The sequence below is a fragment of the Battus philenor genome, unplaced genomic scaffold, assembly GCF_028537555.1.
Source record: "Battus philenor isolate CCGP_79_NKW_IND1 unplaced genomic scaffold, ilBatPhil1.0.hap1 SCAF_9, whole genome shotgun sequence".
Taxonomy (NCBI): Eukaryota; Metazoa; Arthropoda; class Insecta; order Lepidoptera; family Papilionidae; genus Battus; species Battus philenor.
In genome coordinates this window covers 4,878,749-4,900,806 of record NW_027181759.1, presented here as the reverse complement: position 1 = coordinate 4,900,806, position 22,058 = coordinate 4,878,749, and the positions used below count along the sequence as shown (strand labels likewise).

At 31.5% G+C, this 22,058-nt stretch overlaps 4 protein-coding genes across 4 annotated transcripts; 2 read left to right on the top strand and 2 right to left on the bottom strand.

Moving 5' to 3' along the window:
* Nucleotides 1–172: 172 nt before the first annotated feature.
* On the top strand, nucleotides 173–3,483 carry tzn (tenzing norgay). Its single transcript, XM_068775810.1, has 5 exons — nucleotides 173–339; nucleotides 518–746; nucleotides 1,641–1,867; nucleotides 2,605–2,837; nucleotides 3,273–3,483. The coding sequence occupies exons 1-5, from the start codon at nucleotides 270–272 to the stop codon at nucleotides 3,414–3,416; spliced, it is 903 nt and encodes a 300-aa protein (XP_068631911.1). The 5' UTR covers nucleotides 173–269; the 3' UTR covers nucleotides 3,417–3,483.
* Nucleotides 3,484–4,347: 864 nt separating this feature from the next.
* Nucleotides 4,348–6,355, bottom strand: LOC137932387 (TCF3 fusion partner homolog). Its single transcript, XM_068775991.1, has 4 exons — nucleotides 6,146–6,355; nucleotides 5,835–6,075; nucleotides 5,104–5,283; nucleotides 4,348–4,779 (listed from the first exon to the last, which is right to left on the bottom strand). Exons 1-4 carry the CDS (start codon nucleotides 6,295–6,297, stop codon nucleotides 4,702–4,704), a joined length of 651 nt encoding a protein of 216 aa, XP_068632092.1. The 5' UTR covers nucleotides 6,298–6,355; the 3' UTR covers nucleotides 4,348–4,701.
* Nucleotides 6,356–7,235: 880 nt separating this feature from the next.
* Hs3st-B (Heparan sulfate 3-O sulfotransferase-B) lies at nucleotides 7,236–11,618 on the top strand. Its single transcript, XM_068776042.1, has 5 exons — nucleotides 7,236–7,417; nucleotides 7,698–7,778; nucleotides 9,555–9,728; nucleotides 10,453–10,678; nucleotides 11,292–11,618. The coding sequence occupies exons 1-5, from the start codon at nucleotides 7,257–7,259 to the stop codon at nucleotides 11,526–11,528; spliced, it is 879 nt and encodes a 292-aa protein (XP_068632143.1). The 5' UTR covers nucleotides 7,236–7,256; the 3' UTR covers nucleotides 11,529–11,618.
* A 3,177-nt stretch (nucleotides 11,619–14,795) lies between these two features.
* Nucleotides 14,796–20,437, bottom strand: Tsen54 (tRNA splicing endonuclease subunit 54). Its single transcript, XM_068775456.1, has 6 exons — nucleotides 20,347–20,437; nucleotides 20,072–20,236; nucleotides 19,565–19,712; nucleotides 17,894–18,236; nucleotides 15,469–17,182; nucleotides 14,796–14,989 (listed from the first exon to the last, which is right to left on the bottom strand). Exons 1-6 carry the CDS (start codon nucleotides 20,367–20,369, stop codon nucleotides 14,824–14,826), a joined length of 2,559 nt encoding a protein of 852 aa, XP_068631557.1. The 5' UTR covers nucleotides 20,370–20,437; the 3' UTR covers nucleotides 14,796–14,823.
* Nucleotides 20,438–22,058: the final 1,621 nt, after the last annotated feature.

Genomic DNA, 22,058 nt, shown 5'->3' with positions numbered 1-22,058 from the left:
CATAGTTACTAACCAAATTCAGCGTCTAAAATTTAATGTTTATGGTGATAGTTTAAAGTTTTGTAAATTTGGTTGTAAATAATTATTTATTACATCTTTAGTTATTTCATTTTTACATTTACCTATGTATTCTGTGTTGTAACCTTTGATAAAGCAACATTAATTAGAAAGATTGATAACATTGTTTTTATGAATTTCTCTTGATAATAATTTTTATATTACGTAGATCTAGTACAGTATTTAGTCTTTATCTTATTTTATTTTGTTCAATGCTTGCTAGGGTCATTAATTCATTGCCATTAGGCCTCTCGCAAGGAATTACGAGGCTTTATTTTTTAGGTAAGCTAATATATGCTTTTTCTGGACAAATGAACGTGACTAGATCAGCGTATGAGGTTGCAGTCTCGTAGTTGCGGTCTATCTACCTTTCCAGTGAAAAATAACATCTATGATTTTATTATAAAACTCTTAAAAACTCCACCCTCAAAACATTTTTAAAATTCAAATTCTTTAACAGCCTTGACTCGAAATCAACAAGGATTTCACAGTAACCAGGAACATCTTGTATACAACAAAATGGATGTTAAGATTCTGCCAGCCTTACAGGATAATTATATGTACCTGATTGTGGATAAGGCAACAAAAGAGGCAGCTATAGTTGACCCGGTAGAGCCTAATACTGTCCTACAAGCTGTGCAAGATCACGGAGTTAAACTTACGACAGTACTTACCACACATCATCACTGGTGAGTATTAAAATTATAATATGAAAATAGATAAGTATTTAACAATTATAGAAATTGCACTTTCTTATGTTGGGCTTGAGAACCCATTTCAAAATTACTTACCTGGCACCCACAGATAATTAACTTTAAATATCTTATTTCCAGTATATTCCTATTGATATAATTTACTTATTAACATAAAAACTTTGCAGTTGGTTACATGAATATACTTATTTTCATCAAAATTTAACAAAATGAACACACAAAATTCAGTTAATACCTAATAAATATTAACCACAAAGGAATTTATTATAATACATTGTTACAATATTTTTTAAAAGTGAGATTCTTTAGTAACAATGAAAAAAAATCAGTCCTACATGAATAAACTTAGTAACTTTCTACCAATTTTGCTAAATCATATTGATGAGTTGAAACCTAAACCTCCTTGACAGGAGTGGAGTTTTCAATCCTATTAACACAAAAAATCTATATTTGTTTGTCAAGCCATTGGAAACCAATATCAACCACTTTGGGAAACTCTGTATCTTAATTTAAAGAATATCCAAAAAATCTTAACTTTTAGTCTGCTATTATTGTTAACCCTTTCCACTCTAATGCAAAGTGTCACTCGACACTGATATTGTTCCACAAGCTCCACTGTCGAGTGATACTCGACATGGTGTAATACTTCTTTTTGCAGAAAACTTTTAAACAGGAAAGATATTTGTTACCAAAATGTTTGAATAACGAATGAATGAAACATATTCTAGAATCGCAAGATACTATAATTCAATTAAATTTTATCGATGCTACATAACAGTCTTGGAGTGGAAAGGGTTAAGTATGTTATGTGTAATGGGAGACATAAGAAAACAATTTCCAATTTTTTAAAATAATTTTTTTAATTTTCAGGGACCATGCTGGAGGTAATGAAAATTTGGTAAAAAAACATCCTGGTTTAGAAGTCTATGGAGGTGATGACCGCATTGGAGCATTGACTAAAAAGGTTCAGCATAATACAACATTTAATATTGGCCACTTAAATGTACAATGTTTGTTTACACCATGCCACACCTCTGGTCATATTTGTTATTTTGTTACTGCTCCAGAAGAAGGCCAAGGAGGAGCAGTATTTACAGGTAAGAAATTTATAACATTCATGTAGCCCTTGACTTTCACACTATGTACCACTTGTCTTGTCTCTGCATGGCTGTTTCCGGAACTAAGCAGCACTGTACTAATTTTACTTGGGGGTTAGCTTTAATCAAGCCAACCCAACTCCTCAAGAAATCCTAGTAGACTTGACGCCGCCAGTGATCTTGGGGAGGGATTTGGATGATCCGAGATGAATATGATTCTTCCTCCACACCAAAACAGTATTTGAGCAGCAATTTCATCCTCTTCCAGACATGCCATGCACAGAGGAATGTCCAAAACACCTTAAGTAAAAAGATGTTTGTTAAAAAGACCATGACCAGGTCAGATCACTGTCACCAGATGAAGTAAGGTCACTAAGTACTTCTTTCACACATTATATAAATCCCCTTTTAATGACCTTTTGTTGGCCATCCTCTTAATATACATCAGATCTTAATCCACTGTTGGACAGAGGTCTTCCCTAATAATTTCCACATCATTCATTCTTCATACAGTCTTGGGAACTGATTAAGTTATATGTGTGTCAATGTCCACATTTCTTTAGATATAATTGCGCCTATTTATGAACATAAATAATTTTAAAAATGTCTATTTATTTAAAATGTATTACAACACTATGGACTTCCAGAACATTTCTAAAACAGTACCCCTTATGAATTTGTTTGAATGAATTGATTACATATTAACCAAGGAATCTTACTTATTTATTATTTTGCAGGTGACACATTATTTCTGGGAGGTTGTGGCAGGTTCTTTGAAGGTACGGCTGAGCAAATGCATCATGCCTTAATTGAAGTTCTTAGCAATCTCCCAAATGAAACCAAGGTGTTTTGTGGACATGAATATACATTGCAAAATTTGAAGTTTGCATTAAATGTTGAGCCAGAAAATGAAGATATTAAAAACAAGATTGACTGGTCTAAACAGAGGAGAGAAGAAGGAAAACCAACAGTATGTAGATATTCTGATTTAAAAATGTTATTTAGTTCAGATCAACAAGCAATAGGTTTTTCCAAAAACATTTTTTTTTGTTTAAACTTGGTTATGTTATGAAAATGTATATGTGCTGTAGTGGTTCTATGTATATTTATTACAAATAAGGAACAAGTCATTTCTAACATTAGTTTCCAATTCCTATTTTCATAAGGAAGTTTTTAAAATTACTACTAATTGGTGCCAAGAAAATTATACAATTCAAAAACTTCTTTATGACACTGAATTGGCAATAAACTATAATAGAAATGTAAATCTTATTAGAGTTAAACATCTTTGAAAGTCAACTTTACATTAGATAATCATTACAGTAAGATCTTAATATCTTAATAATCATACATGATTGTGTAAAATAAAAAAGTCATTTACATTTTAATTTTAAAATCCTTTCAGGTACCTTCAACAATTGCAGAAGAAAAGTTATATAATCCATTTATGAGAGTAATGATACCAAGTGTTATGAACCATGTGAATAAAAAGAACCCCATAGATACAATGAAAGCTATTCGCCTTGAAAAGGATAACTTTAAGTCTTGAAGGCCTTATTATTATGCATAACTTCTTCCCTTTTATCAATTATTTATGTTATGGGTTATTATTGTTTGTTAAGAAATAAAAACTTTAACAATTGAAAATTATTTTATTAGCATAACCTACTTAAAACTGGGAAAACAACTATGGAAATTCTCAAATTGTATTGATTTAAATTATGATAAGCAGAGTTATTTCTAAGCATTTTAATATCATTGTAAAATTTTAAAATATTAATTTATTGTAGAGATATTATTTATGCAAATTACATTTGTAGGTAACAACTTTAAATAGTAAATAAATCAATTTTTTTGGTTTTGGAAGGCAAAACTTACATTAATAGTTAAACAAAATTCTTCAGCAAAGATTTCTTTAACACAAATGTAAACCCATTCAGAAAACATGTTGTTCATGACTCACTTGTTGCAGTGGCAAACTGAATTCTCTGTTATGCGAAAGGCATAACTTTAGTTTGTTCCGGTGTAGCAAGGAGATAATTAAATATTTAAGATGTTTTACTTAAGTTAAATCCAAAGGTGTGGCTAAGTCATCAGACTTTAGATCCAGTGCCACACTAAAGAGATAAAATATAAAACAGTCCTAGCTTCACATGACTAGTGTTGTCTTAGCAGTGGACAAAACCCTACAGGGGCCATCAGGAAAACAGAATTTAACTATTTTTCCTTTTATAATAACTTATATAATTAAATATGTGCAAAACATCTAGTGTAGTGTTGTGCAGGGTGTAAAACATATTTATTTTCTATGTATTACCTTATATTCTCTGCAATGGATTTTAATATATAATTATAGATTAAGTTGGTGATGTATGTACATCTTCAGATTCATATAAATTGGTTCAATGTTAAAAATATTTGAGGAGCAAAATTACATATTTTTTCTTAGAATGACAAAGAATTTAGATTCAAAAACATTAACGGGTTTTAGATACCCTGTATCACTGAAATTAAAGGCTTAGGGCCAAGTTGAAAACTTGTCCCATAGTAATGAAATGAAATGAAAAATGAGTGCCGCTTTGAACAATATACTTTGAAAAATGTTTTTACAGTTTTTTTTTATGTAACTTAAAATTTTTAGAAAAAATGTAACTTAATCGATTTTTAAAATTTCTGTTCTATTAACCAAATTACCTTCAGTTAAATCATAAAAATGGACATCAACAGGAGAGAAGTAAGTAAAAATAATTGTTTTTTTTAATAAAATAGTGTAATATCTATTAACTTAAAGCTGACTATCACAAGAGAGGTACACAATATTGTTGATACCAATGTCATTGCTCCTTCTTTATGTAAGCTGACATTTCTTCTGCATATTTCTCTTTTGATCTCTCAAACATAGCCACATAAACCTGTAACAATGAAAATGTTATTTTCATCTGATCTAATCACTTTCATACTCTGAGTAATGTTTAAACCATTTTAAAGCCTCCCTTCATAAGGAAAATCCCTATGCCCCCTTCTTTTACAAATTATCTATTCCAAATTTAGACAAGTAACTATATTGTCTTTTTATGAAATCAGAGATGCTGCTTATTTGCCTTTAAACCTGCTCATTAAATAATTTAAATTAAAAATTTAGGCATACTTATTAATTTGAACTTAAAATGTCTTACAATATATTATTCAACAAACATTACTAAAAAAAGAAAACAAAAAGTAAATAAAAAACATACCCTCTTTTCATCATTAGTTAAACTCCTCCATCGTGATGCCAATTGTCTTGTTATTTCTTGTTTTGAGGGCTCGGCCCCCATTTCTGTAGTGGTTTCTGCTACAACTAATGGTCTTTGTTCTTGGCAAAATTGAAAGAAGGCATTACAAGGTTTTTTTGGAGCATTTGGATCCCTTTCAGGCTGCCAACAATTATTGCAATTTACTTAATTATATATCAGTACCTAAATTACAAGATTAAAAAGTTATATATAATTAAAAAGTAAAATACTGGTTGTTAAACAACATATAAACATAATTCTTAATAAAATATAATTTCTTTTAAAATAAATGAGTAACGGCAACAATTCAGATAGCACCTTCATAAATCGAATCTAGAATATATTTATTAACATAAACAAGGATCCAATTTATTAAATATCAACACTTTAAAAAAAATGCTAAAATTCTCTAAAACATGAAGTTATGTATGTAAACAACAGCCTAAAGATTTAATTTATAGTATTTAGGGTTACATGGTGAGTCCATAGTACCCCTGGTATATATATTATATATTCCTAGTAGTATATATACTAATATTTTTCTAGTAAATAATAATTTCAGGAAAACAATAGTACATTTTGCATTCTTTAATTAGAAATGAAAACACCAATAATACTAGAGTTCCCTAGTATCCTCTGTCCTTTTAACTAGAATGTAGAACTACAAGTAATCAAATAAAACAAATAATAACCTTGTCAGCTCTACTCTTTCTCTTGGGCCCAGATTTTTTGCCACCTGTTGGATTATGTTTCTCAGCATTTCTGGGCACGGGCTGGGCTTTAGCGGCAGGACGAACGATTTGCGTCACCTCGGGCTTAACATCCATTTCCAAAGTTGCTGTTCTAAACGGATCACCATGTTTATCTAATCTTTCAATAAGAAGTTTTATATCTTTCCTGTATCGCTTTGTAATTTTTTTCACTTCATGTATCCTGCAATGAATCCAAACCTATTTCGTACTTCAGTAAGCCACAAATAATAATATCTTGCAATAACACGAACCTATTTACTATTCTTTCGTTATCCTGTTGCAATACTTCACATCGTTCTAATAATAGCTGGTATTTTCGTCTGTAAATTTCCTCCTCCGATGGTAAACTAACCATATCATCAGAGTCGTCAGAAATATTCGAGTTAATCTGCTGGACTGTCATTTTAAATTATTTCACAGGCAAAGTTCAACACAACAAAAATTCTTTTTATTTAGTTGTCGCTCGCATGTCATTTGTTAATATTCTGTATGTTGGTAACAACATTTTTTGGGATACGATCTCACACATTCATTCACATTTAGGTTTCTGAAGATTACAACATGTAAGTATATTGTAATTTTTAATAGATTAATTAATTCTTTCTATCTATACAATAAAAATTAATTGTACGAGAAATAATAGGTTACACTAGCGAGAGTGAAAAAATGTGTAAACACTTAAATTGCTGTAGTTATCTAGACAATAATTTGCCATATTTTTAATATTTCTCTTACCTCTTGTTCTTAAAACAACAAATTTAAGAGAACACTTGTCAACTACTACATTTTATTAGCAAAAGAATGATGATAACACTATTATCTATGTCCTCTGGCGCAATATTTACTAATCAAAATTTATATTCGAGTTTGCGCACTGAAATTCTTTATGTATCGCATGGGCTAACACTACGTCGATTTTGTTAAAGAAATTAGTCGATGTAAAGTTAAAAGAATGTGGTTTTTATTTATTTTTTGTGCATATATTTGTTCGACATTTTAGGTCCTTATCATTTTTAATGCAAGAATATATTAAATGGTAAAGCGAAATAAAATTGTGCCAATGTATACCAAGAAAAGCAATGAAATGTTTTCCGGCTTTCTCGAAACGGACTATTTTTATATATTTCGTATTAATATTTCTTATATACTTATTCTATGTTTTGAATACTTGTTTAGTTGACGAAAAAAAAGTAAGTACCCCAATATTAAAAGCAGATACAAAAATGATTATAAAATTCATTAAGATATATTTATTCCAAAATAGACATTATCATTATTTTTTTAACTTTGGTCCTTCCTTTTTAGTTCAATATTAAATCTTTATTTAACGCACATCACATATCAAATTATAAAAGAGCGACAATGCGATTTGTGTCCCTTCTCGGGTACAAAACAGAAGACAACTTTGAAAGTAAATACAGGAGACTGAAGAAACAAAATTTGGTGCCGACAAAGAGACTGCCAGATGCCTTGATAATTGGTGTTAAGAAATGTGGTACACGTGCACTGTTGGAATTTTTAAGGTAAAACTACATGTAATCTAATTCTATAGCCACAAACTTAAACTTCTTAAATAAACTTACTATAAAAAAATCAATAGTCATTATATAAAACTAATTGTTAATATGACGCAACTAAAAAATATTAAAAATTAACCATTCATTAAGAAATTTAAAAGGGCGTTCTGTAGTCAATTATCCCAAGTTAGCACAAAAATGATAAAAATTTAATATCGCAACGATAATGGGTCATTAATTTGAGGATTATATATCTTAAGAATAATTAATAAAATTGTATCCGCAGATTGCACCCTGACGTGAGAGCTGCAGGTTCAGAGGTCCATTTCTTTGATAAATTTTATCAAAAGGGTTTCGAATGGTACAGGTGAAAACAAAATTCAACTATTGTATAATTTATTTTATATAATTACATACAAGCTTTTTTCAACTTTAATTGTGTTGTATTGTGTGGACAATACCAATGGAAACACTAATACAAACCAAAATTGTTATAAACTTAAAACTAGTCTGTGAAAACACGTAATATAAACAAAGGTAAACGTTTCAAATTGATATTGTTCCACCTGCAGTATATGCATTACACCCGCAAAGTATATAAGGACGCGAATTGAAATTTAATATATTTTTATTCAGTAGTAAGCTACAACTGGCTCGTAATACTAATCTGCTAAAAGCCGGCATGGAACTCATTATAATTATTGAGTTCTCAACTCTTAATAATTAAATAAAATTTATAAAGTTTGATCCATACATTATAATACCAGCCCTGCAAAATACGAAGACTAATAATAAATAAAATAAAACCAATATGTTAAAGTATGTAAAGATTCGGCCGATAAATCAAAGAATCATTCTAATTATATAGATAATTATACAATCTGTGAATCTCTCCCGAATACTACATTTCTTTTAGAAACACCATACTAATGAGAAAGTAAAAATAATATTTTACATAAAAATCTTAATTTTTCTTTTTAATTAGAGTAACAAGTACACAAGTATTCAGTGGATCGTAAAATTATAAATTATTCCGATCCGAATGACTTTCAAAGAATTTATTTTATATCGGATGCGAGCGATTATTTCGCCGATGCATTAATGAACTGAATAAAACTGAAAATGCAAATGGCGACAGTGCTTCGTTAACATTGCAATATTTCGATTAGATTTATGTGTTTTTGTATTTCTAAATATTTCGATTTAAGAGTGAAATGAAATTTATATGTAAAGAGTTTCAATTTTTCCTTTATTTATCAAAATTATACAATGTTTATAATATGTATAAATAATACATTATTATTTACCAAACTAAATCGGTAATATATTTTTAATTTATAGTAGGCATATATTTCGCTTTACATTTGCTTGTATCGCGGTACGCTCTATTGAACAAACAGTTTATTATTTACACACTTGACATTTTTTATGCAATGAGAATAAATGAGAAAATTATTAACGTCCTTAAGCATGGACAATTCATACGGACTAAAATAACTGCACTTCCCACGTACACATAACGTAAATAATATGAACATTGTACCAGATTTATTACTTAAGATATTATTTGAAAATCTTAACTATTATTAGAAATTAAAATGATAATTTTTATATAATTCCTTATAACCGTTAAAACCATAAATTCGTTGGTAGAAGAATTTTTTTGCCACGCCGAGTACCTTCCGAATAATGAAGAGAGCTTTAACACTTATTTATTTTTGTTCTCGATTTAAATATTTATCTTTTGTTTAACACGATTTGTATTTTTTTAGTTTTTGCACAAAACAAATTGTTTCAAAACATTTTAAGGTATAGTTTGTAGTTTTACTTTTTCGACTATTTGGACTGTGACCCTAATGACATTTAGGCCTATGCATAGCTGTGGGCGTGTAGATAATTAAGCGAAAATATTCACCACCAACTAAATATATAATATCAACTAAATACACCTTAAACATAATTATTGTTCTTTTAGGTTATTATGAACTGTCATTCTGATTACCTATTTTAAAACTATACAATGCAGAGGTTTGTGTTGGGTACTTTTAGATTTTTTTTTATCAGATATTCCGCCATTATAACTCTATACAATATTTTATGGACTATACTCGATGCCAAATGACATTATTTAATCTATACGCAGAGAGAGAATGCCTACAACAGTAGATGGTCAGATAACAATGGAAAAGACTCCGTCATATTGGGTAACACGGTCGGCGCCACGTCGCGTATATGCCATGAATCCTGCGGTTAAACTTTTGGCGGTAGTTCGTGATCCAGTCACGAGAGCAATTAGCGATTATACGCAATCTGCAAGGTTTGTAATTTATTTGTCAACTTTTTTAAATGGGATTATCATTATGTTGATTTTTACGTGACAAATAGACGATTTAAAAAAAAAAGAAATTGGCGTGAAAAGGGCAACTATCGAGTTTTTTGCCGGGTTCTTCTCGTTGTAATAAAAATTCCTAGAAGTAGTTTATATACAAATACAATGTATTTGTATATAAACATGTCATGTTTAAAAGTGCTTAACTTTTCGAGAGTTCAGCAAACCGTATTCGAAAGAATAATTGTTTTGTTAATACACATATTGCTTGTTGTTTTTTAACAATTGTTCTGGAATCGGTTTAGCTAATTTAATTTTCCGCACACCATATAACTAAAAACCTATCTTTCTCTGCTTCAACACGGTACTACCCCCGCTAGGAATAGCTGCCGGAGATTAGGGGCCTGGTCTTTTTGCCTATAATAAGCGGTATATGCCGATTAACCCTAGGCTCGGTATGCGGATTGACGAGCCCAATTTTTTTTTAATTTCAAATCACTTGTTTTAGAACAAGATTATATTGTAGGTAATATGTTGTAATGGTCGTCGGAAGATACTGGATCCAAGCCGCTTCCATCTATGGGGAAGGATTATGTCTAGCTGTGGACGTCTTACGGCTAAAATGATGTTGACAGAAAACCTCTATATCATAAAGTTTCGTGCAAAGCGAGTAGTATATATATGTACATATACATACGTTGAAATGTTCCAGCAAAAGGCCATCGTTACCACGTTTCGAAGACTTAGCTCTAGTAAACAGCACTGTGGGTTGGGGCCGTACATGGTCGGTAGTGGACGCATCATGGCCCCCAGTCAGACTGGGCGTCTACGCGAGACCACTCAGGCGATGGTTGCGTCGGTTTCCACGTTCAAGGTTGCTACTAATTAGCGGAGAGAGATTGGTTGCCGAACCTGCTACGGAAATGGCTAGAGTTCAGGTATGTTTTGTGGTATTAATAAAATTATGTGAAGTTTAGCTATACATTCACCCCATTACAGCTTTTACACCTATAACTAATCACTCTATATATTCCTATACACTGTACAACTATGTACGGCTACGAAATGGATACAATCTGACACGTATTACTAAAATTTTAAACACAATAAACTCTGTGATTTAACAATGTTAAGGCTTGGGGTTAAGAGAAAAGTATGAGTCGTGAACATTGACTGACAGAACAGGGCTGCCAATACTCTCCTGCTTCGACGCGCAAACCAATGGTACGGTACAGGGGCATCAGTAACACCATGACCGTTGGGGCCTTTACCAATCTGGTAAAATAAATAATATTGTCGAGGCTTCCGATGAAGCTCTCGCTTTTATTTATTGTTAAGAAATACACGCTTGCACAATCTACCACGTTAGACCAGATGCAACTGTGAATGTATGTAAATCAGCATTTGATAAAAAATAATGATGATAAAAAAATTAAAATAAATAAATACTTTATTTTGGCGTTTTGATTTAATTTTTTATCCATTTTGGGATCATAAACATGAATTTAAGTTATTTTTTCAGAAAGCGGTATAAATGATTTTTCTTTTCAGGAATTCCTAGGACTTAAACTTGTGATAACGGAGAAACATTTCTATTTCAATTCCACTAAAGGATTTCCCTGCTTACTAAAATCAGAAGGGCAATCCGTACCTCACTGTCTCGGCAAAACGAAAGGCCGCAATCATCCGCACATTGATCCAGTTGCAATTGAAAGACTTAGAGAGTATTACAGACCTTTTAACGAAAGGTTTTATGAATTGTCTGGAATCAACTTCGGGTGGCCATAATGAGTTTAAATCTTCACAATAAGGTTGACAGGTATATGTGACTGACATTTTAATAACATTAAATTGAGTGCAGTAGTATCTATGTCTACAGAAATGAACAAATAGGTCATTAAAACTGTTATTACTTTTATGATCTAATGTTACATTTATCGAGCTCACTTTCGCGCCTATTTTCATATTCTTTATTCAAACTGCTACTGCGTATAAGATAGCAAAAAGTTAGTTTCGAAAATGTAATATTTAACTTATTAAGTCATCAGCGCGTTATTTTCATATACTATGTAATAAAAATTATTTCGCACCATGGTAATAATTATAATTTCACAAAATACATATTTTGTACAAATTCTATTAGCTAATGTCACGAAGTACAAAGTAATCTATTTGAAAATCATATTTCTCTCAAAAGATCGTTTCATGATGAGAAAACAATAACAACGAATATCTTATCGTTTAAGTTAGATTTCTTTAATTCAACAATAGATATTTAAATTTAAGTGTTGCCAGAAATCGCTTTAACTTTGTGTAGGTATTCGCAAACAAGATGATAGCAATAGACCGTGTGTTGGGCCTAACCTTTCAGTTTAATTATGCTTTGCCACTTGGATGGAATAAAATACCTAAGATATAATAAAAAAAACACTAAAGTATTCGAAAAAAAGGTTCACTTTAAATCGTTTTGCTTTACAATTTTATTAATACTGTAGTTATCATTTGTAAGCAATTATTAACATATAATAGAAGCTACGTTAGTCCATATTTTATATTCGCCGGACGGAGTTAATATGGCGTTGTTTCAACCGCACTTTTGTAAACAAGTGAAAGGGACGCATAGATGGTTGTAATTGGCGTCATTAATTGTCAAGAAATTTTATAATGTTTTAAATAATTTTAGGTATTGTTATTTTCTTATAATATTGTTGTTTTCTCGGTTGAAGACAATTGCTGTTATTCGTCGAGTCTCTTGAAGTATGTCAAAAAAAAGATATAAATTATCAATAAAACAAGAATCAATGCAAGGGACACATTAAATCAATGAGTTTATATATATCAATCCAAAAATTCTTCAAGTCGCAGGGTATACAAAAATCAATCGCCGTACAAACGGCAGATGCATGTAAATGCATCCTTACTTCTTTTTTACTAACCCGTGATATAGTGCATTTTTTGGTATTTCTCTGCCCCGTCATATCATATAGTATACCTAGAGCTATGAATTAGGAAATTTATCTACTTTGGAAAAAATAATGAATTAAGGAAACCTTGTCTTTCATATATGAATCAGTTTTTCTGGAATTCTCGATGTTTCATACGTTGTATTACCCTGCGGAGTTAATAAAAAATATATTTTAAATTAATTCCTTCCAATGTAAATGTAGCCGCTATAGAGGTTTAAAATCAGAGTTCAATTGACTAAAGGTTTTCATGTACCTATCTGCTATATCGAGTAAGAAGTTTCAAAATGAAGAGCCTGTGGTCGCCAGTCCTTTATTTTATAAAAGATATGTTTCTCAACGTATGCTACTAAAACAGGTTCAAGCGAAGGTGGACTATCTAGTTTGACTCGCAGTGGCTTTCGCAGGTAACATGTAGTAAAGGTGTATAAAATAATACCTTATTTTCGTCAAATTATAAAGCTTTATTTTTTGAAGGTTTCTTCATGGTAATGTCAAAAATTACGTCATTCCTGGGTAGACAATTGAGAAAGTTGTAATCAGTAGTCATACACCCTTCACTTTTAATTAATAGTAACTTTACTTATCTATAACATAGCTGGTATATGTCAATTTCAGCCAGGCTTAGCATTTGGGATGAAGAGCGCAGTCTATCTTCCGTGGTTATATTTTTTCTCACCTGGCTCTTACGGCAACCATACGGGAGGAGAGGGTGAAGACTATTCTTTGCGCCGGTACCACGGCCATTCTTTGCGGTCTTAAGGTTATGCAGTGTGGGTGAGGTATGTGATCTTCCACAGACCTGTAACTGCAGCTTAGTCCACCCATAAGCAGGGGCGGCTCTAGCTCGTATAGCGCCTGTGTGCATTGAAACCCTAGCGCCCCCTAGGCCTGACCCTCCCCCTCTCGCGGCTATATCTAACTTTGCCGTCGTAACAAGAAAGTTTTTTCATATTCCAACAAGCTATTTTATAAGTAGGTATAGCTTACAGCATGGCATTAGTTACGCCCTTTCTTCTTATGACGGCAGAATAACACTCATTGAGTTTATGATTGTAGCACATCTCTGTTGCGAAACTAAACGGCGAACCGCGGTAGTTATGTTTCGTCTGGTGTGTTAAGTTTTATGGACAGCGAAATGTATCAAATTTTTGTTTCGCTGCCCATAGAACTTACAACACAAGGCGTAACTCTACCGCCGTCTCAGGGGGTGCCGCGGCGCTCTTTGCTGGCGGCGCCCGTGTGCATAGGCCCCCCCGTCCCTGCCCATAAGGTGAGTCCCTATTGGGAATCTATGGGTGAAGCCTATATCCAGCTGTAACGGTGAACATTACTACGTTATGAAACTAAATACCCGTTAATTTAACAATAATTAGAAGATGTTCCCTTTTTAGTCGGGTAGTTTTGACAGAACCAAACCCTTATCAGTTTTTTGAAACCTGTTACCGCTATGAGTTATTTTAAGAAACTTTCACAAATAATTTAGAAAATTTCAGCTTTTATAAAATAATGTACACCTTATTATCAAGGGCTCCTACGCTATAATTTTAGCCGCTTTACAGTGAAATATATATAATAAGCGATATAGAAAAACTCCAGTTCCTATCGAATATCATTTAATAGTTTCATTTACAATAGAATAAGTTATACAGGTACAGGTTAAGAACAGCGGTTGTGTTAATGGTATAGTTATACGTTTGTAGGTGTTTATTGTAGGAATATAGGAGTGAAATTTTGTCCCGAAGTCAACTCTTAGTATAGAGATTCGACTGTGTTTTAAGATGAAATGTGATTGCAATTATTATTTATTACAGCGTTAGATTTAGAATCAATTCCGTGCAAGGTTGTGTATTTAGACTAAGTAATACGTAGATGAAGTTATGTTTGTTAAATGTTATTTTATATTTATGTAATATTTCTTACTCGTTAACTAGTTAATTGTAATAATAATCATTACATTTGTAGGAAAGCACCGAGCCATATTTTACACGTGCCATACATTCGCTTTTAAAACTGAATAGCTTTAAATTGTATTAAATGTTTTATTATAATAAAATGAATTGCGAAAGAAAAAAAAAGTTTTATTTCTCATGGTACATAAATTATTTGTGTTATATACATTAAGTTGTATTGGTAGTAGAGATATGCATAGGTAAGTTGGAAGGATTTATTTGTATAAAACTTATGGAGCCGTCGCCGACAATAGCAAAAACAATTTGCACAGAATCTTTATATTTAGCGTGGAGAGCTGCTATTTCTTCACCGCTGGGGAAGTTAGAGGATTCACTGAAACACATTACGCTTCTGTAAAATGTGGTTAAATACCTAGAGGTTAAAGTTAAAACTTTCACCGAGTGTAGGATTTCTCGACATTCCACAAGCAAGTGCTTTGAGGCGAGCTATTGTAGTATAAAAAATTACTAAAAAATTATAGCGTTTTTACTATACACCAGTCTTCAATATGAATTGCAAAATGGCTATGGGTGTAAGAAACTGACTTTAGAGATTTAGTTAATAGAACAATCACAAACAGATTTGCAGCACTCGTTGAACAGTGTCTCCGCTATATTCGATTGGTGCTGGGCGCTGTTAGCTTTTCTAACTTTTACAGCTTCTTCGAGAGCAGTGTCAATTGTAGTACTTTTGCCAAGATTACCCTACGTTTTTAACAATGATATTTTTAATGATCACTTACTACACTCACTACTTTGATCACATAATTTTAATGATTGCTAACATATTTAAATAAAAAAGTTCATACTCACTCTAGACACGATATTCTAAAATGCGGTTTTGGTGGATTCGTCTTTCTAAAATTTTGTACATCTCTATTGTATACATCATAATTTATAACGAGATTTGTTTCTTTTGCTTCTTCACACGGTTTTATAATGCTCAGTTTGTTTAAAATAGATACTATATTTGTACAATCTTCAGGTGCGACTATTGATTTACACTGTTCATTGTTTTCTGAATCAATTTCTGATTGAAATACCTCTGTTGTTTCGTTTAGACTATTTAAGAAAGAAACTTTAAGGTCAAGCCAGTTTTCATAAACATCGGGATGAAATTTCATGAACTCGTAAATGAAATTCCCTGGTCTTGTAACATTGTTTAAAGTTTCTCTAGAAATAATTTCGGCTCTACCGAAATCATTTACATCTGGTAACCAATTTTTAGAGAAATTCTTTAATATTTTTTCACTATACTTATAACTTTTTGGAACTTCATTTAAAATATTTACAGTATCTCTGCTAGTTCCTGGTTCATCGATTGATTTATTACGTTTCTCTGAAAGTCTCTTAATGATATTAAAGGGATTTCGTAGCTTTTTATTTGTAAAGCAATTTGTTTCTTCTACCACACAATCGGAATCTGATGAAGAGGTATCTAAAGTTATTTGACTTTTGTCGAATACTTCAAAATTTCTATTCATGTAAATATCCGCTTTGTAAGATTTATTAAATGTTTTGATCAGACTTGAAAAGGCTCGTCTATGTCGTGCCGTGGCTTCGTTATTTCTTTCAAGATTTTTCAATCGACTAGCAAGTAGTTTAACACTGTTCAGATTATTTGTATATGTTTGATAATGTTCATCTAGTCGGGGCTTTTTGCTTGGTCCTTCTTCTTCGTCATTTAGTATTATTGTTTGATAAGTATCCGGATCCTCTCTAATTTCGTACGTACTTGAAAGTCGTAGCCTTGTTTTATAACGGTTATTATATGTGTGTATTAACTTATTAAGTGCTTCTAAACTCTCAGCTTGCGCATTACCCGATTGTCTGATAATCTTTAATCGCAGCGCCAACTTCTTCAACGTTTCAAAATGATGCCTTTTGCTGCATAACCTAGATCTTTTTCTTGACTGTACGTTACTTCTATGACCATGATTGTAATTAAAAGTATTAATGTTTTGAAACCTTGGAATGTATTGGAATCTTGGCGGAACGAACATATTCGTTACAAATGGTCTTTGTAAAGAAAAATCAAATTGAATATAATTTGCTCTTACAAATGGGTGCCAAATGTTGAACGGCCGAAAATGTGATTGACTATGTGAAAACCTCGCGTTGTAAGAATGAAAACCTGAGCCGTTGCGGTTTCTGTTAAAACCGCTTGCGCTTCTAACTTGTCTAAGTTGAGGGCTATTCACATTATCATCAGATGTACGATCTTCAATTGACGGAGGACGTGAACATTTTGTTGTTATTAATCGTAAGTTGATCGTATAAATAGATTTATTGAAGGTAATATTGTCTGGTATAAGTACGTTCTCAGGAACGCTAATAGATACTGTTTGATTTTGTAAAAAGTTTGGCAAGTTCTTAAAGTATTTTTGCAAATTCTTCGCATCGCACGGTTTACAGGGTCTATTTTTCAACTTTTCAATTTGATATTGATAAACATTTAAAACACGTTTCCTACTTTTTGTCTTACCACAATTCAACGAGTCGTGTGCGTCGTTGATATTTTGCGAACCTGTTAATGCAACAATTAAAACGTAATTATCATTTGGCAGTGGTTACAGTAGTTGACATTTGATTTGGCACGTCGATAAGACATCGAATCACAAATAAGGAGATCCGTAACGAACAGAGGTAACCGCTATAGTCTAGTGGATTGCTGAAGTTGCTGTTCGCAGGCCACATAGCGCACATAGCAAATAACCGCTGGGGTCTTAAGTTTCTGAAAGTAAATCTGCTCCCGAGGTATATAGATAACATTGTTAGGGTCGTCGGAAAAAACTGAGTGCAGGTCGTTTCCAATTGCTTTTACTGGAAACTTATAGGGGAAGCCTATGTCCAGCAGCGGAAGTCTTAAGTCTGAAACGATGATGTGCGATAGCGACAACGCTCTACAAAACAAAATCCAGCTGACCTTTCCTAAGTGTTACTCTTTTAAGTGTTCTCTTCTACTTTAAAGTAAGTGCCGGGTACTATAAGACGCATACAGGTAAAGATAAGTGACAGGATGTATGTTATTAATTTTTAAATATCAATACTGTTGGAACGAGGGACTATTAGAAAAAGAGAGAGTGTAAATCATAACATGTGATTTTAAATACATTACTTTTAATATCTCTTTTTCTTAAATAAAAATTAATAAAAAACGAGATTTCATGATTTCAATACAGAATACCGTAAAAGTGTATTGTAGGGTCAGCTATTATATCATAAAAATGTGACATACCTTCAAAGGTATCATTTCCACTGATTTCTGTTGTTTCCATATCACAATCCTGTTCACTATGAAGGTCTTTTGGTATGACATTACTCTCAATATCTGTTCCGCTAACTTCAGTATCTCCGCTTTGACTCCTTGTTGATTCATTAGATGTATTTTGTGTTTCGCAAGACTGGCTTGATTCATTTAAAGTAGTATTTGTTTCCTTATGCCTAAATACTTTATAGCCTAATCGACTGAGACTTGCATAAACTTTATATTGATTAATAGATGTTTTGTCTCTAAGTAATAAAGAATATGCTTGCTGTAGAGAAACTTTTACATCATTGTATTTTAGGAGTAAGCTATTCTGAAAAAATAAGTAAAAAAATTCTTTTAAACTTACAGGTTTTATAGAAATTATAGAATAAACTAATATCTTTGTTTTATTTTTAGATAACACAGTAATTGCATAAACTCTTTTTAATTTACTATTATATGGTAGACACATAATAACACTGGATTATTGAAAAGTATTGAGAATAACAAAAAATGATGCTCCAATCTTGAAAATCAATTAGAAAATGTCTCAAGAAGTTTTTGTTGTCAATGGAGTCATTAGTCATTTCAGCCCATAGACGCCCACTGCAAGGCGTAAACCTCCCCCAAAGATATCTGTAGGATATATACTATAATCGTCATGTTTGGTGGGTCAGTTGGTGATTGCAGTGTGGTATTATGCTATGTAGAAGATGCTATAATTAATGCACAAAGTGTGAATTATGTAAGATTGTATCTTGGGAGTCAAACCTGCGACACATGATAACAAATCAAAGTTCTTTACAACTGGGCTACCACTGGTCTAGTGAAAATAATATCAGATTGTTTTTTTGTTGAAATTGTGTAGTAAATAAAAAAGTTATGCTCGAGATATCAAAGCAGGTGCTAACATTGCACATTCTCATATAGAACAATACCATTTTTCCCCTATAGCTAATTTTATAATATGGCCCTCTTCTTCTTTCAAATACACAGGAGTATTTTAAACATGCTCTAATGAGTGGAGCCCACAAAAAATACAGTTTTTTTGTTATTACTTTTATCAAAGATCATCACTTAAAATCCTTTACACTGTATTAAAAATTTTTATGAGTAGTTTAATAAAAACCTTAAATTTATTGCATAATAATGTTTAAGAGGCATTACAAAACAATTTATTGTAAATGCTCTCATAGAAGTTAGTTTATTTATGTATCCTAGAAAATTATAACAAGCCCATCTTAATTTCTGTACTAGCCTTACTAATTTTAATATTTTTCTTTTTATTATTTTTTTTGCACAACAACAAAGTATTCATATTTAAATTGACTATGATTTGTCATAATATTTAGCTGTCCACAGCCCTCTTTGCAAACTTAACAAAGAGGGGAAGAATTTTTTTAAATCCAAAATCATTGCTGACCTCTACTCAGGGAAAGGAATATTCCTATCAAATTTCATAGCTCTAAGGTTCCAAGAAGCTTTTTTCTGCAGTACAACATCTGTATCAATATAGTACACAAAATAATAAGATAATAAGCATTCAATGATACTCATTACTTATTGAAATAATCTAGCTAAGTTTTCAGTGTTGTATCAAGATAATTTTATAAATTACTATACCCTATAAATGTAAAGTTAAAAATTTAATATACTTACAACTTCCATTAAAAAAAGTGCTTCCTCCGGATATAGATACAGATTTTGTTTAATATTATGCCCCATATACTGCCAGTGGCCACCAGACTTTTGGGTGACCAGCGCTAAATTTAAGTTTTGTTCCCATATTGCATGGCTTAAAACTCCACTGAAATTATAAAAATAATTGTGCTAATTAATACATGATATAATATACCAAATAGAATTTTTTCTTTTGCAAGATGGTACAGTGCTATACTATACTGTATTAATTTATTTTTGATGAGTTTGAAAATAGACTTTCAAAGTACAGTTGCAAATTTAGGATTAAACTATGTTATTGATTTGCAGTTAGAACAAAACTTTACATGAGAAAAATATTTTATTGTTTTACACAAACCATTTATGCGTAATTTTACTTCATACGTGTCACCACTTGGATAGCTCTTAACATTTATAGTAAATTATTTTAAAATTTTCGATTATTTTATTATAAAACTACAGTGCACTATTTATATCAAGTAATACCTTTTTTCTATTCGTTCAGCTTCAATTAGTTGCTTTCTAGACTCGATTGCAGATTGTATTTGTTTTTCCTCCAACCAAGAGCCAGTACTATATACATCTTTCAAACCCAATTCTGGTAAAACTGCTTGATTTTTGGATATTCCTTTAGCCACCAGGTCGTAACCACTGCAATGATTATTGGAAACATTAAATATCATCAGAAAATATAAGGTAATTCTGTATTATTAATATAATACAAAATATAAATATTCTTTTATATTTTATCTTATACTAACGTTAAAGCACGAGGTATGTTCATGGCTACTATTTTATACTCTTAATATTTAATAGATTATTAACAGAAATAACAATGTAAAGTACAATCAATACACATTTACATTCTATATAAATATTATATGACAAAATAAAATTCTGACAATCAACTGTCAAAAGTAAATGATACTCTGACATATAATCGATATTCGCCAGATGCAGCGAGATTAAAGAATCGATGTTTAAAGAGTGCCCAAAATAATGTAATCAGAAAGAAAAAGAAAAAACGTTAGAATATAATAATAATAACAAAAATTCTGGCAATAAATATTATTATAATTAAAAATAAATAAAACACTGCTTTTGAATTTGAAATCTTTCGTTTTTTTTATTTGTTTATCTTTCATTGTTTTCTCGCGCCAATATATTGTAAAATATTATGTGTTTTTTTTATTAGAGTGGGATGATCAAGAGAACCGAATCTCTGTAATTGTATGAATAAAGTTGTTGAACGCCAAATACAATTTTAAAAATTCTCCATACGCTTGGTATTAGTCGAATGTTTGTGTACCGAGCAAAACCTCTACTGTTTGTAAAATTTACCTCCGTCTGGATGAAAAGCAGTAAAAGAAAGAATTTGGGAGATGATGATAGCGCCTATGATGCCTTTTTAAAAAGATAACTTAAAACTTCCAGCTATAAGAGACGCACCGATCATTTCTTAACTAATAATTTAAAAAAGAGCAGAGTGGTAAAATTAAAACAATTACTAAAATGGCACGCAAAGGTTTAAAAGAAAAGAAATAACAAACTAACTTTTTTTACAATTGAGAACATTTTTGAAGTGTTTTACCAAATAAAATGTTCGTATCAATGCTGAAACATTTTAAAAAGCTTCCTAATTAGTCAACAGAGTGAAAGGGGACATTATCCGACTTCAGTGTTGATTGGTCAGGTATTAGCTATAAAGGAGTGACTGAGACATTTTTTTATGATTATTCTTGAGACGGTAGTGAAGCCTTTTAAAAACACCTTGTTCAATAACCAAGAATAGTTCTTTGAGCTAGACTCGGCACCGCGTCTCTATCCTCCGGGCTCGATCCTCCCAATGTTGGTTAGTAATGACTTGATCAGAGATGACGACTGGCCGTTATCTAGTCCTGTTCTGAATCTATTGGATTAATATTTATGTTCAATTTTAGAGAGTATAGATTTCTCTAAACGCCATGATAATTTAGAGTCCCTTAAACAATCCACATGATTAGCTATTTCTTTTTCACAAGAATTATCCCATAGAAAGAGTTCGTGCTGCTATTGATAACTAGCCTCAACGTTTAATGGACTATTTTTCTGTAATAAAAACCATTTTGAATAAGCTTTACATATTTTTAATGATTTTTATATCAATGTATTAAAGTATCAAACTGTAATAGTAATAATTATTACATACAATAAAAATGTTGTTATTCTTTGTAATAATATTTATGGTAGGACTAAGTATTTAGCTTACAAAATTTTTGTATGATTAAAGAAACAATAAAAAAGTCGCAATATTTCATAGCTAGTGTGAAAAACTACACATCCTAAAAAAAGCTTGAACTGGACCTTGAATATTGCTTGCTAGATGCGTTATGAATATCTTCGTGTAAATTTGACTACCCACAGCCCAATTATATCAAAAGATATTACGTCGATACTTCGTCGGTATTACCAACTACAACCGCTATTTGTAAAT

What these genes read in the sequence shown, in the direction of transcription:
- tzn (XM_068775810.1), top strand. Translation starts at nt 270, where the DNA reads ATGCTTGCTAGGGTCATTAATTCATTGCCATTAGGCCTCTCGCAAGGA. An exon ending in TACGAGGCTTTATTTTTTAG is followed by an intron (nt 340 to 517) that starts GTAAGCTAATAT and finishes ATTCTTTAACAG; the next exon opens with CCTTGACTCGAAATCAACAA. An exon ending in GAGAAGAAGGAAAACCAACA is followed by an intron (nt 2,838 to 3,272) that starts GTATGTAGATAT and finishes AAATCCTTTCAG; the next exon opens with GTACCTTCAACAATTGCAGA.
- LOC137932387 (XM_068775991.1), bottom strand. Translation starts at nt 6,297, where the DNA reads ATGACAGTCCAGCAGATTAACTCGAATATTTCTGACGACTCTGATGAT. An exon ending in AACGAAAGAATAGTAAATAG is followed by an intron (nt 6,076 to 6,145) that starts GTTCGTGTTATT and finishes GATTCATTGCAG; the next exon opens with GATACATGAAGTGAAAAAAA. An exon ending in GAAAGAGTAGAGCTGACAAG is followed by an intron (nt 5,284 to 5,834) that starts GTTATTATTTGT and finishes AATTGTTGGCAG; the next exon opens with CCTGAAAGGGATCCAAATGC.
- Hs3st-B (XM_068776042.1), top strand. Translation starts at nt 7,257, where the DNA reads ATGCGATTTGTGTCCCTTCTCGGGTACAAAACAGAAGACAACTTTGAA. An exon ending in GCACTGTTGGAATTTTTAAG is followed by an intron (nt 7,418 to 7,697) that starts GTAAAACTACAT and finishes TTGTATCCGCAG; the next exon opens with ATTGCACCCTGACGTGAGAG. An exon ending in CGGAAATGGCTAGAGTTCAG is followed by an intron (nt 10,679 to 11,291) that starts GTATGTTTTGTG and finishes TTTTCTTTTCAG; the next exon opens with GAATTCCTAGGACTTAAACT.
- Tsen54 (XM_068775456.1), bottom strand. Translation starts at nt 20,369, where the DNA reads ATGAACATACCTCGTGCTTTAAC. An exon ending in AACATACCTCGTGCTTTAAC is followed by an intron (nt 20,237 to 20,346) that starts GTTAGTATAAGA and finishes TAATCATTGCAG; the next exon opens with TGGTTACGACCTGGTGGCTA. An exon ending in CACTTTTTTTAATGGAAGTT is followed by an intron (nt 18,237 to 19,564) that starts GTAAGTATATTA and finishes TTATTTTTTCAG; the next exon opens with AATAGCTTACTCCTAAAATA.